The sequence below is a fragment of the Erigeron canadensis genome, chromosome 4 (genome assembly GCF_010389155.1).
Source record: "Erigeron canadensis isolate Cc75 chromosome 4, C_canadensis_v1, whole genome shotgun sequence".
NCBI classification, from domain to species: domain Eukaryota; kingdom Viridiplantae; phylum Streptophyta; class Magnoliopsida; order Asterales; family Asteraceae; genus Erigeron; species Erigeron canadensis.
The window spans coordinates 30450318-30467586 of record NC_057764.1 but is presented as its reverse complement, the minus strand read 5'-3'; the positions used below and the strand labels follow the sequence as shown (position 1 = coordinate 30467586).

The following is a 17269-nucleotide window of genomic DNA, read 5'->3' as shown; positions in this document are numbered from 1 at the left end:
TTTTTTTTTCAAATCAAGGTTTGAACCTACTTCACCATATACCAATCCATAAATTAAGTTCATGTCTTTTACGTTAAGAAAAAACAAATTAATTGCTCATTTTTCGAATTTGTTCCCATTTAGTAACAATTGTAAGTTACACTTACGAATTAGGTAGGAAATATTTGAATTGATGTAAACACATTGCAAAAGCACATGGCAAAGAAGCATAAAATTAATACCGATAGTAACCCCACACTGGACACCAAAGCAAGGAAACCATGAAAGCTGCTCATCTATCATTTTAAACCAAACAAACATTAAATGGGCTCCTATGTAATTCTGCTACTCATGTGGCTGTTGGTTTTAGCATGACAGCAGGATTGGTTCTATGAGCCCCGTCTGGCCGTCTCACTCCCTTCCCAAACAATAAAAAAAAGAATAAAAGAAATTATGTGCTACGGGTGTTAGGCCCCAATAACTTGACGGTGTATGAGGGAGGTTAATTAAAATGTAGGCGCACCTTAACTCTACCAAACAATGACATGTTAAAATCCTCGTATAGATAATGGATAAAGTTTTTTCTTGTTTAGGTTATCCAGAAATGCCGAGTCTTTAATCTTGATGTATGTGGCCTAATTGACAAGTATCTTCGTAATCGTTTCCTAAACCTTTTAATTGACTATTTCAAGATGTTATCCAATAAGATTTAAACATAAAACCCTCTTGTTATCACCAATGTTTTAAAAACCGGTATTTTAGTTATACCGGCGTGAAAAAATTTTCCGGTATTATCGGTAATACCGGAAATACCGGCCGGTATGACTATTTTTAATTTATTATATTTTTTGTGTAAAAATCCTACAAAACTTGTTACAATTTAACAAAAATAGTCAAAATGCAATTATAATTTACTCAAAAATAATACCAAATATGTATTTCATAACAAAATATATATAGGTTTTAAAGTTCACAAATAACAAAAAATAATATTAAAGTATCACAAAAATAATTTTTTTTAAAAATCAAAATTTATTTTTTGAAAATACCGGAAATACCGGTATGGTAATACCGGAAAATACCGGCCGGTATTGAATAGTGAAAATACCGGAAAAATACCAGACTTAAAATACCGGCGTGGTCTCCAGTACCGATAATACCGGCCGGTATTTACCGGTATTTAAAACATTGGTTTTCACATCAAGTTACTCACCACCATATATATATATGCAAAATAAATACGAGTATGAAATTGGCTTTTATGTAACTTCTTTGTCGTGCACATCTTTTGTTTTTTCTATAAAGTTTTTGTCCAAATCAAAATAAAAAATAAAAAATGAAGAAACAAGTTGTATATAAGATTAGTCATCATTTGGCTTTTTGGCTTATTGTTAGATTTTGTACGTGTCAAAAAAATTTAAGGCGTAACATTCTAGCATTGTTGTTTTACGTATCAAAATTATTTTTCTAGCTTTCTGTGACAAAAAATCGTGGATGACATCTTTAAAGTAGATATAAAAAGTGTTCCTAATTCCCATAGATAAAGTAGTAAAGGGTGATTTAGATAGGTTCGTGATACGGACATACGGTCCATGGAGTGTCGAGTTTGGTATATGTAAGGATTGGAAATGCTAAATATTTAACGTGCATAAAAAAATTTGTACCTTTTATATTAAAAGTCCGCCCCTTGATTTTCATAGTAAATGTACAAATAATTTATGCACCTTAAACACAGTCCTTAGGACTGTATTTAGCAAACCCCGTAAGGATTAATACTTGGATGGTAATTAATAATATAAGTCTACTTTCTAAAATTAAAATAAAGTACTCCTCGATTAAACTAGCTAGTATTTAAAAAGCAAAAAGCGTTTGTACACTATTGAGGGTCTTAAAAACTTACAAGCTAGCCAAAATTAAAGCTTTAACTAACATTTAGGTGAACAACAACATTCGTATGAGTGGTGTTGTCCTCACAAATTAATTAGATAGATTCATTGTGTCCATCTAATAAACTTTAAGAGACAAAGTAATAATTTTTGTTCATAGAAGTGTAGTACCGATGATTTCTTTTTAAAATTTTTAACCTCAATGCATTATGCATATCTGGTTAGAGTATTAGACTAATATATTCAAATTATAGTTTGATTAATTACTTGATCTCTATAAACTTGCGGGACTTTAAAATATATAATCGAGTATAAGTAGCTTTTGTTTAAGGTTTATTGCACGAGTCAAAAAGTTCCAGGTTAAACCATGATTTCAAATTATTGGTACATGCATATGCAACAAATTAACCCAATTTGTGCAAAAGCCTAAAAGCAAAAGATGGATGAAAGCCATTACTAATGTGGAAGTGTCAACTTGAAGTTTGTCTTTCTTCATAAAAGAGAAAAATCAAATTAAACATTGCTAATTTCGACAAAGCCATTTGGAGATGGAGACAAGATACGTTTTTAAGAAAGGAAAAGAAAAGAAAAAGGTGGTTCCAATTACAAAAGAAATTTTATTTGAATCAATAAAATACTAGTACTCATTTCTTTCGATTAACTTGCTAATTAAATTCAACTAAACCATTGATTAATTAACTTGATGTATCTATAATTTTATCCATAGGTTTTTCTTTTCTACTATTATGAGTGACAAGACCGTAGAGTTTTATATAAAATATATATGTCCATCTTTGTAATCCTAGAGAAGAAAATGATATTGCAAGATCTTACTCTTATATAGTTATATGATGATGATGAAGTGTTTTTTAATATGAGTATCATTGTTCACCAGACCACTAAAAAAACATGAAAACTCAAGAAGCCAGGATTCTTAAAATAAATTCCTATTAATCTACTCTTATATTAATCTACTCTTATAAATGTGAGTGAGACTCAAACCTAGGTGGATATCTTAAAATAAATACCATTGGGCCACCAACCCCATATAAGACACAAGGTGACATATCTTTACTCCTATAGTCCTATATATCAGAGAAAACCCTTTTTTAAATCTTAGATTACAACTTTGAACTACCTAAATTACCCCTATTTTTTATTCACTAATTTAAATATCTCTACTTAATATACCTATAATACCCTTAAATCTTAACTACTCATTTTTTTCTCTCTCCTCAAATCTCAACCACTTATTTTTTCCCTCTCCTTCATAAACATTTTATTCCTCTAATTTATTCAAATTCTTTTATCTCAAAACCGTATATCGATAAATTATAAAAATTATATGGGTGTTCTTAAAATGTCATTCTCTTTCATTAGAGATGTCATTCGATATACTTTCGATGAATTTTTAAATTCGCGGGAGGAGCCCGTACGGCTAAGGCATTTGGTTATCACACTCTATGACTTATCACCTCTTATGACCTATCACCCTCACCATATCACCGTTGCATTGCACGGACACTGTGCTCGTAAATTCGAAAACATCTTGTGAAGCAATTAAAAAAAACATATAAAAGGCCCAAGGTGACATATAAGACACTTTATTACTACCAATATTCGAACAAAAACAATGGCTTCACCATCACCATCACTTTACCTCCACCCCACTCTATCCTTCTTCCTCTTCCTCCTCCTCCTCATCCTCCATGTAACACCATCGCAAACCGCCCACCCGGACCTCGCCCCTTTACTCGCATTCAAATCATCATCCGACATTTCTAACAAACTCTCAACTTGGACAACAACAAACCCATGTCACACATTCCCTGCTTTCCTCGGAGTCTCATGTCTTCACAACCGTGTCACCTCACTCGTCCTCGAAAACCTTAACCTTCAGGGCCGGTTCGACTCACTTACCTCACTTGCAAAACTTCGTGTTCTCTCTTTGAAACATAACCAACTTACCGGTCCCATTCCTGACCTTTCTAACCTCACATCTCTTAAACTTGTTTTCTTATCTCATAACCATTTTTACGGAAATTTTCCTTTATTGTTACCTTCTTTATTTCGTCTCGATTTATCGTACAACAATATTTCAGGACGTATCCCGGTTACTATCAACCGTATGACTAATTTGTTAACTTTACGTCTAGAGGAAAATAAGTTTTCAGGTTCTATTGATTTTTTGAGTTTGCCGAGTTTAAAAGATATCAATATTTCTAAAAATAATTTATCTGGGGAAATCCCGATAAGTATCTCAGGTTTTCCCCAAGTAGTGTTTTCAGATAACCCGTTTTTATGTGGTAGTCCACTTTTGGAATGCACGAAACCAAAAATAGCGTCTTCGCCTACTACACTGCCCTCCATTGCTGCGGTTCCCAAAACAAAAGGTAACCGCAGCAAAAGGGGCAAAAAAAGGGTTACTACACTAGCCATTGTGGCGATTATATTTGGAGATGTTTTTGTATTAGTATTGGTATCATTTATCTTGTATTGTTACTTCGCTAAAGACTCGGATTCAGAGGACAAGAATGTGGTGGAAATGGAGAAGCCGGGGTTAAGAAACTCAATCGATAAGGGTAAAATGGTCTTTTTGGATGGAGGGAGGAGGTTTGAGCTAGAGGAATTGTTGAAAGCTTCGGCGGAGATGTTGGGGAAAGGCGGGTTAGGGACGACATACAAGGCAATGTTGGATGATGGCAATATGGTAGTCGTGAAGCGGTTGAAGGATGTTGTGATTACCGGTGGTAAAAGGGAGTTTGAAGATCGAATGGAGGTTTTAGGAAGGTTACGACATCCTAACATCGTTAGGTTGAAGGCTTATTATTTCGCGAAAGATGAGAAGTTGTTAGTTTATGATTACATGAGTAATGGCAACTTGTTTGGGCTTCTTCACGGTACGTTAATTTTAAATATTAAAATTATTGTTAAATGTAGTACGAATCCAACATGATACCTTATTCAAAAGTTATTTAAGTGTTAGACGTAAATATACATGATTATGATGATGTTGTTTGGTTTATTTAAATCAGATCAACAGTAAATATACCTAAGTCTATGTAACAAACATCCAAAATACTTATATGATAAATAAATAGGTGATTGTAACGTAAGCTTTTAATAGTATAGCAATTTGCGTATAAAGAAAAGGATATATTTGATATATAAGAAAGGGATATTATGATATATAGGTATGCCTTGAAAATGAGGTGCTTGGTAGTATTTGTTGCTTAGTTGTTTATAATGATGCATGACTTTTATTTTATTGGTATTTGACTTTTTTGTTCTTGATATAATTTTAAAACTATTTTGTATGTTTGGGTTAAAATAAAAGCTTAGGACAAAAATAAAGATCAGATGGTCCAAAGTGTAAGGATGGTCAAAAGAGTAAAAAGACCAACTAAAAAGCCAGAGTGGTTCAATAAAAGTAGGTTGAGCAATTAATGAAGTTTACCAATAAACATTATGTTTAATGATCACATATTGTTTCTCAAGTAGTACTCCACAAGGTACACTAGTCAAGTTATATTCTTTCAAAACATTTTTCTATTAATTTTGTTTATTACAAGATCTTGATAATCGTCAAAATCAACATATGATACGAGGAAAAAGTTCAGATGGATTATATATGTCATCATTATATGATATTAAAAGCATTTCAAGAAATAAAATCTTAAACAGAAAATGCACTTTTCTTTTTTTTTTTTATTATAGAGTTTACAATAAATTGCTTATTCTAGTTCATATATGACTTCACACAACTTTATATCGATTATAAAATAAACAATGTAGAAGATCAATACTGAAAGTTTAGAAGAAAAAAAAATGCATAATATCTTTATTTTTTTTTATTACATTTCATAATAAATGTTAGTGATGATTTCTTCATGTATCAACATTAAATTTTCAGCAGTTTTAAGGTCTATCATACTTGATACTAGTCAGAATTGTAAATTTTGCATGGTGACTAGTGATGAGATGGACTATTAACTTAAAGTTTTAAGCGACCATTATTGGAAAATCTTTTTGTGACTATATGCTAGTATCAGAAAAGTCCCCCATCTTTTTGCTTTAATCTTTATCTCTCCCTCAATTTATCTTTCTTTTTATCCCCACCCACCTTCTTGTGTAGTACGTAAGCCAGTATTCATTTTACTTTACACTTTTCTTGCATTTAATTAATAGAAAGACTAAGCAAAATATTGAAGATTTATTTGATGTTTCCAGATATAATGTTACGGAGTATTTTTTGGGAAATGTTTCTAGATATAATGTTACGGAGTATATATCTATATATGCATTTTTTTATAATAAAATTCAAACAAAATGTTGTATTATATTAGTGACAACAACAAATTAGTAAGCACTAAAAAAGTTCTTTTTTTTACTCTTATTACAATTTTTCAAGGAATTAACCGTTGGTTTTGTTACTAGATAATATTTTTGTAATTTGGGTACTCGTATATATGTATGTGGCGTCTAGTGATTTGCTAAATGTATTTTTCTTAATATATATTCGTTCTAAAAAAAATGTTCCTTTTTTTTCAATGTTTTAAAAACCGGTATTTTAGTTATACCGGCGTGGAAAAATTTTCCGGTAATACCGGAAATACCGGCCGGTACGACTATTTTTAATTTATTATATTTTTTGTGTAAAAATCTTACAAAACTTATTACAATTTAACAAAAATAGTCAAAATGCAATTATAATTTACTCAAAAATAATACCAAATATGTATTTTATAACAAAATATAGGTTTTAAAGTTCACAAGTAACAAAAAATAACATTAAAGTATCATAAAAATAATTTTTTTTAAAAATCAAAAATTTATTTTTTGAAAATACCGGAAATACCGGTATGGTAATACCGGAAAATACCGGGAATACCGGAAATACCGGCCGATATTGAATAATGAAAATACCGGAAAAATACTGGACTTAAAATACCGGCGTGGTTTCTGGTACCGATAATACCGGCCGGTATTTACCGGTATTTAAAACATTGCTTTTTTTCTCTATCTCCCAAAAATATTCATTACTTAGAGGGGAAGTATTATTATTAGTTACAATAAAGCTCAATTACACATAACTTCTACCTCATAAAGCTCTTTGAATAATCTAATATAGTTTCACATTATTCAATTTTATAGTTATTACGTGTAGGAAAAGTGATATCATTCCCCAATATAAGGGCCGGGCCAAGGGGCCAAAATCCGTAAACTTAATATATGAACTGAGTGTGACTTACCATATGCAATAAAAATACGAGAAAATGTTATATGATCATAAGTGTTGCACTTACATTAATTTTAACACATGTTAGTCTCTTTTTGAATTTAAAGAGAAACATTATCTAACTATATATTAACATCATATAGATATTACCTAAAAACATATACAGTATTTGTTATATATTTACTTTTTCCGCTAAAGACTTAACAAATCAATGTTTTAAAAACTATAGTACTTCGGTTTAACTAAAAACGGATTTTTCGCTAAACCAATTGAAGGTTGAACTAAACGGCTTTTTCATATGAACCTTTTTTTTTTTATTATTATTGATAATTTTTAAAAGTACTTTTATGATGATTTGTATTTTAATGTTATTTTGAGTTGTTTATGGAGCTTAAACCTTATATATATAAAAAAATTTATTACTAATTGATATTATTTTGAGTAGATTTTTTAAATATATATTTGTTAGAATGTAACAAGCTTGTAGCATTTATACGAAGATATAAGTTTACTACTACACTTGGTTCAACCAATCGGTTCGGTTCGGATAATATATGAACTTACAATCCCTCTTAATTGACGCATTTGGTCAACATTGCTAAGCAATTCTGTTTTGTCTAAAATATATTTTTAAATTAATTTATATCTTCTTTTGGTATTTTTACTTTGGTAATCATCAGGAAATAGAGGACCAGGAAGAACACCATTGGACTGGCCAACAAGGCTAAAGATAGCCGCAGGAGCCTCAAGAGGTCTAGCCTACATTCACAACTTCTCAACCAAACTCACCCACGGCAACCTCAAATCCACAAACATCCTCCTGGACCAATCCGGCAACGTTTACCTCTCAGATGTCGGTCTGTCCCCTTTTACTCCTCCATCAGCCATCCAACGGTCCACAGGCTACAATGCACCCGAATTATCCCCATCCAATAACACCCGTAATAAAACAACTCAAAAATCCGATGTTTACTCTTTTGGAGTCTTATTGATGGAGCTTCTTACGGGCAAATGCCCTGCTTCTATGATGATGGACAATGGCGGCATTGTGGACTTGCCACGATGGGTTCAATCCGTGGTTAGAGAAGAATGGACTGCTGAAGTGTTTGATTTGGAACTCATGAGTTATAAAGATATAGAAGAAGAGATGGTCGGGTTGTTACATATTGCTATATCGTGTACCTCGAGTGCACCTGAGCAACGTCCTGTAATGAGCCATGTTGCAAAAATGATACACGAGATTGAGGGATCAGTTGATCAGATGTCACCAGCAAGTCGTGAAATGCTTAACTCGGTGTCTAACTCGCCTCCAGTCATCTGATCGATCGACTAGTCTTTGTTATTGATGATGACAAATATAATATATAGCCAGGAGTTGTTGTTTTTCTTTTTCATTATAATGTGGGATAATGTAAGTGTGTATTTTTGATTAAATCATCATCTTGTTGATTTACTACTACTGTATATCATACTTAATTAAGTTCTCTTATATCTTGCAAGGATTAGTACTATAATTTTCAAAATAGTCACAAGTGAATGTGGTAACTAAAAGATTTTCAGCTACATTGGTTGTTTTTTAGATTGTTGAATTTAATGTATAATATTATTTAAGTACCCCAACCTAGCTTATATTGTCAAATTCAATTATGTAAATGTGATGACCAGAATCTTTTAACTTTGTATATTCGGATTTATTATTTTGGTAAGGAAAGTTGTTGCCACTTGCCACTAGTATATTCAGATTAAGTATAGAATCTGTTTTATTAGGATAATAGAAGATAGATACTGTTAGCCCAATAATGTATAAAATGTATGCCCATGATGATGGGCTTAACTTCAAGCTTATATATTCTCTTAGAAACCAGATTACACCTTTTGGAGTTTTGCGTGTCAATTCCATAACAGTTTGAATTTAACAACCAACTGCCAGTTAAAGATATACCTTTTTATTCTGTTTTAGGGAATCTGGATGCACATGGTGCCTCAAAGATACATACAAACACACTAGACCAATTCATCATGACATTTCGAGCTGTCAACGCTCATGGTATTGGACACTAAATCCATCACTTTCCTTGTTCTTATGTAAATGTAACACACCCATTATTTTTTAAAAACTTTAACAAAAGTATCTCTCATTTGGTGAAAAACATTGCACAAATTTACCATAACTTAACCTCATTTCGTCACATTATAAGCATCATTTTTGCCAAGTACCACCCGACATATTTTGATTAGTTTCGTTTTGTCAAATTTTTCCTCGAGTAAATTTGATTTTTGCCTTGATAGTTCAGTGAAACTTTTTGGGGGGGAAAAAATGATGAATGTGTTAATTAAGTGGGGGATCAAAGATCAACGGAATTATAATTAGATTATGACCGGGTCATTTGGAAACTGATGGTTGGCACAACTATAACACATTATAGAAAATGTCCTGCTCAACAACTTCTTCCAAATATTGGGTAACCTATATTGAAAACGTCTTGCTCAACAACTTCCTTCGGCTAGTTCAGCAAAGCTATGACTAATTAGCATCACATTTTCAACCATTTTTTTCCCTTCAAATTATAAAGATGTCGATAAACTTATCATATTATGATCACCAGTAACTCATCCGGTCTGAAAAAGCAATACATTAGAATATATGTATGATGAAAACTTTTTCCAATTTTTGAACCCAATTGTTCAATATGTATATAAGAATAAAATAATTTCAAGAAAAATAACCAAAAAATGAATATTTTCAAAGCTATAAGTTGAATTGCATAAGCTTTGGTGCAATTCTTAATAATCTATCCAAAGCATGAGATGTGAACTTCCTTGCAAACAAGTGACAAATATGGTTTTTCTGTCCATTATATTCACAACTCCTGTCATTTCTTAGCTTCTCCAAAAACTCTTCGGTCACATCGTTTCTCGTATACTTGGTCGGGTGGGGGCCTCCTCTCGCCCAGTCAACGAAAGTCAAAGTCCTGTTGGAATTGGTTTTCCCAAATATCTTGGTAACAAATGTTGGCAAGTAATGCTCATCCGCATAACATTGGCCATCACAAAAGTCATGGAAAACTGAAAAATACTTCTTATCGGATATAACCTCAACGGCTAGGTCACGGTTCATCTCGAACCATTGTGACCCTTTGCGCCATTCCTCAATATCAACCGTTGGGGCCATATATTGACTATATCTCCCACGACCAACGGGCCCTTCCAAATCATAGGACTCAACAAAGTTATGGTTCGAGTTTGTGAGGTAAGAGTAAACCGTCGAGAAGTTGAACAAGGGAATGCAAGATTCCGAGAGAAGGACAAATCGTTGGTTTGAGAAATCGAGCAGTGCGTTTGCTAGTAGTCGACGCTCGGCTTCTATCATGTTAACTTTTCCCCATTCGACATACTGCAAATATATATAACCAAAATTTGTTAGAAAAGTTGTGGACTATATTAAACTCAAGTACAGTCAATAATAAAGCTTTACTTAATTCTGTCTCATTTACACAAGAACAAAAATTACTAGCCAATAGAGACATGCTGGTTATCAAGTAAATGTATAGACTAATTACAGTATTTTTTATTTCTATCAATATCAATATTAATACTAATTCTATAAGTAAATACATGGGTTGTAAAATTTGGCCTCAATAATTAAACCCACATGCCCATATAATAAAATAGAATTGAATTCAGACCCAAATGAATCAATGTTCCCAATATTATATAACTTTAGAAAAGAAAAGTAATACTTAAGAAATCGAATAAAATAGAATTTAAATGCAGAAAGATTGTGAAAAGAAGGCCGGCACCATTCTCATCCAGCTAGGATTCCACATATACAAATTTATGGCTGTGATTACATGTCGACTAATTTGACACGTATATACAAAACTTTTAACTTTGGTGTTGATATACATATATTTCACTTATTATTTTTAAAATCCTAACCTTTAATCTATTGTATATTACTCGTATAAATTATTGATTGTAATTAATATTTTTCCATGTTAGTAAGTCACACTTTTTAGCTTCTTTATATGTTTTCAAGTATAGTCTAAAATTAATACTGTAAAGTTTTCTCTAGAAAGATACTACGAGTATATAGCTTTCTCCAAAATAATAATGTTACCAACTTAATTACCTACAATTGTAATGATATAAATTATCGTTTAAGTTTTCTGTTATATATAACTCATTTGACATATATTCCAAACACATTAAAAAGATTGCTTGGTCATTAAGGGCTAGCTTATTAAGGCAAACTAAAATGATTTGAAATGATTAATGAAGATTTAATTGGTCTTTTTGACTAAGCAAACTCCCCATCATTCCATTATATTATAACAAACAACATTTCGAATAGAAAACAGAAAAAAATGATATACATACAAGGATGTAATTAAAATGCTGTCTGTTTACTTTAAATGTACGTTGTTAGTAACAATTTAAATTATGTTTCAAACCAAAATTATATTTAAATTCTAAGATTCTATAGTTTTATATGTATATACGATGCAAGCAAAGGAATAATCAAACGAGTACGTAAAGTATCTAATTAATCAAAAAATTAAATATATAAACAAAGTGTATATGTATATGTGATTTAATTAATTATATACGTACCTTGCTGGGAATTCTCCGGCCATGGAAAACAGATTTCTCTGACTCGGTCACTGTAGAATTAAAATCCGAGCTATGTACATAAATGGTGTAATGACCTTCATAGCCTTTGAAAAACCGCTCCCATAAAGGCGACAACACGACCGGTCCTCTGGTCAAAAACATGAAAGCCACCTTAATTGTTCTATTGAATGGATAGTCTTTCACCTTAGGGACCATGGATGCTCGCCATAATAACTCTTCATCGGTCATATCGTGCATAGGTTGAGGCGGTGTCAAATAACTCGACAATCCAATTTTGACTGGTGGTGCTGGTGGCGACGGTGGTGACACTGTATCCAATGTTGTATTGGATGCAGTGTTGTTTGTGGTCGTAGTGCTGGTAGAGAGAGAAAATTGAGTGAATTGGAGGTTAAACGACACGTTTTTAAGTTGGAAAGTTAAAATGACACCAAAACATAAACCGAAGGCGAAAAAAAGTACTAGAGATAATAGATTTGATAAATGTAATGGTGCATTGAACATTTTAAACAATGAGATCATATTTTGGTTATGGTTATTGTTGTTGTAATTGTTCTTCATTTTTTTCTGTTCTTTCTTGAAAATGAAATCTAGAGAGACTAGATTGGGAGAGAAATGAAATGGAAATCGGCTAATGGGGTTAAAGTGATGTATGGGGAATTTATGCAATTGGCGGTGAGAATGATTCAAAAAGTCAAAGGTCAATACTAACGTCTATTATTTTATTTTTAAATTTGTTTTTCATAAATGGGAATTTTTTTTAATAATATATACAGCTTTCTACTCGGCTTGCCAGCAGCCGGTCTTGACAGGTTTTATTATATGTCTACATTGATTAACATTAATTTGGATTTCGAAAACTAAATCTACCGACTAATTTTATAGTTTCAACTAAATATAACAACTTATATATGTGAATAAACTAATATAGTGTTTTTATTATCTGTTATTATTAGGATGGAACTTTTAAGGGATCAAAGAGGGTTCTAACCCCTCTAAAAACTTTTATTTTTATTACTAATATTTTAATATATTTATTTAAAACTAATTTTTATATAACATATTGTCCTTCTAGCAAAAGTAGATTTTATGCTTCATTTAGTTCTGCCCTCTTATAATAGGTGTTTAAGTTCCGCCAATAGTTATTAAATTTAATTCTGCCCTCTTATAATAGGTGTTTAAGTTCCGCCAATAGTTATTAAACTAAAATCTGGTTAGTTAAGCTACACTGATTTTCAGTTGTGCTCTAAGAATAAATAAATAAATGAATATGTTACATTAGATTAGTTATTTTTCATGTATTTTATGAAAGCATTCATGATTGTTATGGACAGATAAACAAACAAATTGAGGCTACTTGTAAGCAGTAAAATACAAAGAATAAATAAATATAATTAATTGCTTTTTCATATCATGGTGATGAGAAGGATCTGCATTATGGACAAATGAACAGACAAAGGCTACTCCAGATTGAAAAATGGTGAAATAAAAATTGAAAAAGGTGAGAAAAGAAACGTGTTTATTTAAATAAAAAGGCCGTTGCTTTTCAAAAGCATTGTTTTCGTAAAACTATAGTACTCGTATATATTTCCAAACGATAACAATGTGTAGGGCCATTCAAAGTAGACTTTTGAAATATTTTTCGACATATAACGAACTTGCTAGGTACTTTGTTTATTTTTATTATTAACGACACTTTAATTTTTATAGGTTGTTATTAACGTATATAATTTTTTTTACTTTTTATCATAAAATTTAGTGTAACCTTGTTTTACGCTAATGGCGACCCTTTATTAGCAAAATCCTTTTTTATATATAATTTAATTTAAAGTTATATAGTTTTCTAGTTTAATTATTCTTATGTAAACTTAGTATAACTTAGTAGTGAAACAACGGTCTTGAACATTCTAAATTCAACTAGAGTACATTTTAAGATAAATTGACAATAACTAAGTATATTTATTTCTTGTTGGGGAAAAAAACTCGTATATATACAACACATGAACACAAATGTCATTTGGTGACAGTATTAAGTCTATTTTTTTCCCTTTTTTGTAAGGCATTTTTTAGTCTATATTGACCTATTAGTTTTAATTTCAACTAGGTGAATTGTTTATTATAAAAATATGTTAGTTAATGATGTCTAGGCTATAAAGAAATAATAGTAATCATACTAAGACAAATTTAAATATCACGAAACATCAAAATCTAGTTTATCTTATAGATGACGGCTTTTTATAAATCTAGAAACGAGTATAATAGATATATGGATATGTAAATATGCTGAAAACAACAAAAACAATTCACGAAACTGTTTCACGTACCTAGTTGCAAATCTAATCGTGAACATGGAGGATACGAAAGCAGTTAATTAATTAATTACGCGGCTATGGTTTGCCGCCCAGGTTCAAACTTTTGGTAGCTAGGCCAGATATGCCCGCGAAGGTTCGATAATATGCATATGCGCCGGTCCGATAAATACGATAAAACATGTCTTAATGAAGACATGGTCAGATTATTTTATTTGATGCACTATAAAATGAATTAAAATAAGAGAAGACTTAAAACAAGCACTTTATGACGGAGAAAAAGAAATCAAACCTTCAAAATAAATTAGTAATTGATAATCGTAGTTTCTTCATACCCAGGGAAGGCTCGGAGGTGGATCAAGCAAGACATTCGACCGGAATACTATTTTGAAGGGGCATAAAAATGTTAAAATTTTATATGGATATTATATTATATATGTAAAAGTATAATATATATTATATAGATATAAATATATTTGATTCAAATAACAAATTATAAATAAGATACTCGTAATATTTTAGGCACTAAATATATATGTACATACAAAATTATGTCCTTAGTAATAAATAGAGTACTTTTTTTATAATTAGCTAAATAAAGCTTAATTAGACTATCCAAATCAATATATTTAAGGGAACCTGTGTTATAACCTAGTTAATAATTAAACATTTAAATGTATTCATAATATTATCATTGGTTATATGTATTTTTAATACTATCATTTTGTTATTGTTATAACGTCTCAATATAATAAAAAAAATTGCTTATATAGTTGGATTTCTAAGAATTGGGGGCACTTTTTCCCAGCTCGGACATGGCACTTGAATTTTTGGAGCCACCACTGTTCATACCCCATGACAATTCCATTAAGAGATTCGAAAATGGGTGTTATTTTATATTTATCATAGTTTTCAGTCACGTCTGATAGATCACAGACGAGTAGATTCAAAACATATGTCTTGCATGTATATTTCGTTTCAATATGTTCTAAATTTTATGAAAAATTCTAAAATTTCGCCTAACTAAATAAATTGACAATATATAAACAATTATGTAATAGCATGTTTAAAAATATTCAATATATATCACCATACAATTATAAAAAAAAAATATTGCTTATTATTAAAAATAAATAAATAAGTCAAACAAAATATAATCAATGGTTAATTTAAAGAAAACCTTTGGTAAAATATAAATTATATATATGTAAAAATTACCTTTAATCAAACAATATATGTGTATCTAAAAAAACATCAAGTATGAGCATAATTTAAACTTCCAGCTAAAAACAAATATTAAATCAAAATCGCATAAATAACTTAAATATCAGCTTTGTTTATATTACATAAAGATATCGGATCAATAAATAAATTATCATCTTGAAAAAAACCTTATACGATTTATACAAAAATAATATTGATAGTGATTTAATGAATATAAAAAAAATAAAAAACTAAACGATAAAATAGTTTGAATGATTATATAATGTAATAGATTGGACTTTAGATAATTTGTTAATAATAAAATTTATTTTAAAAAAATAAAGATGGATATAGAAAAGAAAAAAAAAAGGATAAAAAGGAAATAGGAGATAGAGGAGAGAAAATATAATTTCAAGGGTTTTAAAGGATGTCCTCCTCTTTTAGATATAGGATAGATTAGCTCTTCATAAGTCATAAGTATTATAAATATATCCCGAATTAGACATTTAGATTAGATTTTAGTAAAATTAATGGTTAATATTGTCTCCGACACGTCTGAATTGAAACTCACTTTGAAAAAAAAAAACATATTGAAAATTGTTTAATTGTTTATTGAGTGCAATAATATTTTTGATATACATACATTATTTAATGTAAAATATTTCATTTTCAGCTGGATTTGATAATTAAGTGTTAAGTAAAAAAGAATTTCTACCATATTATGTTTAGCCTTATATTAATTTTATAATTAAATTTATTGTAATTAATTGTTAATAGTTGTTATTTTATCTTTCAAAAGATAAAAGCATAAAGTTTCAATCTTTTTGTTTCAAAAATGATTAATTTTTTTTAACCATAAGGGTGGTGGTCTATTGGTAGAGCATGTGGCTCTAAAATGGTGAAATTTCATGAATGTCAAGCGAATCACGTTTAAGATTAATGCGTTTGTAAAATGACTAGGACGCTCACAATTTAAGAAGGGAGCTGATTTTTACACGTTATAAGGAATTTATAGAATTACGAAGGTACCCTCAACTACCATGTCTTTCTATTTAACACTTCAAGTACTGTACCTACACATCGTCATCATCTCCTTTGTTTTTGGTTTTTGTACTAAAGTGTTTTAACATATTTCCAGATCTAATGTGTGTATGTATATCATCTTAACAACTACATGATCAAGTGATAGAAAATAGGTATAACAACATCATAATGACAAGATATAGAGAATAGAATTGTATTGATTTTTGATAATTATGATACAAAGAACCTATCCTCTATTTATACATGAATTTTACGGCTTAATTATGGAAATATAAATCACAATTGATTGCATATTGATCCTTGGTTTTCTGCCAAAGACACGATCTCTTAATCATGGAAATGATGATGATTCGTTCTGATCCAAAATAACTTCTTGTTTTAACACTCCCCCTCAAGTTGAATTATGGAATTTTCCAAAATTCAACTTGCTTAAGCATTTCTGAAAAACAGTTGTTCCTACTGCTTTGGTAAGGATATCTGCCAGTTGATCTTCAGATTTTACAAAGGGTAATTTAATAATACCACTTTCGAGCTTTTCTTTGATAAAGTGACGATCGACCTCCACATGCTTAGTTCTATCGTGCTGAACCGGATTCTCTGAGATTTGGATAGCTGCTTCATTGTCGCTCATGATTTTAATACTTTATTTGGGGGCGAAACCTAACTCCGTTACAAGTTTTTTCAGCCATAATGCTTCTGCTAAGCCTTTAGCTATTCCTCGGAACTCAGCTTCAGCACTTGACAAAGAGACCACCTTTTGCTTCTTACTTTTCCATGTAACCAGATTACCTCCTATCATAGAGAAATATCCTAACGTCGATCTTCGGTTGCCTTTATCTCCAGCCCAGTCAGCATCTGTATATATCTGAATATTTAGATGACTGTTTGCTTTAAACAAAACTCCATGATCAGCAGTTCCCTTACGGTATCTGATAATCCTTAAGACTGTGCTATATCTGGACGAGTATGGGCTAAAT

At 30.7% G+C, this 17269-nt stretch overlaps 2 protein-coding genes across 2 annotated transcripts; one reads left to right on the top strand and one right to left on the bottom strand.

The window, feature by feature from the left end:
• Positions 1 to 3489: 3489 nt before the first annotated feature.
• LOC122596097 (probable leucine-rich repeat receptor-like protein kinase At1g68400) lies at positions 3490 to 8615 on the top strand. The gene is made up of 2 exons (XM_043768615.1): positions 3490 to 4765; positions 7785 to 8615. The coding sequence occupies exons 1-2, from the start codon at positions 3499 to 3501 to the stop codon at positions 8423 to 8425; spliced, it is 1908 nt and encodes a 635-aa protein (XP_043624550.1). The 5' UTR covers positions 3490 to 3498; the 3' UTR covers positions 8426 to 8615.
• Positions 8616 to 9747: 1132 nt separating this feature from the next.
• LOC122596360 (glycosyltransferase BC10-like) lies at positions 9748 to 12348 on the bottom strand. Its single transcript, XM_043768924.1, has 2 exons — positions 11719 to 12348; positions 9748 to 10498 (listed from the first exon to the last, which is right to left on the bottom strand). Exons 1-2 carry the CDS (start codon positions 12295 to 12297, stop codon positions 9854 to 9856), a joined length of 1224 nt encoding a protein of 407 aa, XP_043624859.1. The 5' UTR covers positions 12298 to 12348; the 3' UTR covers positions 9748 to 9853.
• Between the last annotated feature and the right edge of the window lie 4921 nt (positions 12349 to 17269).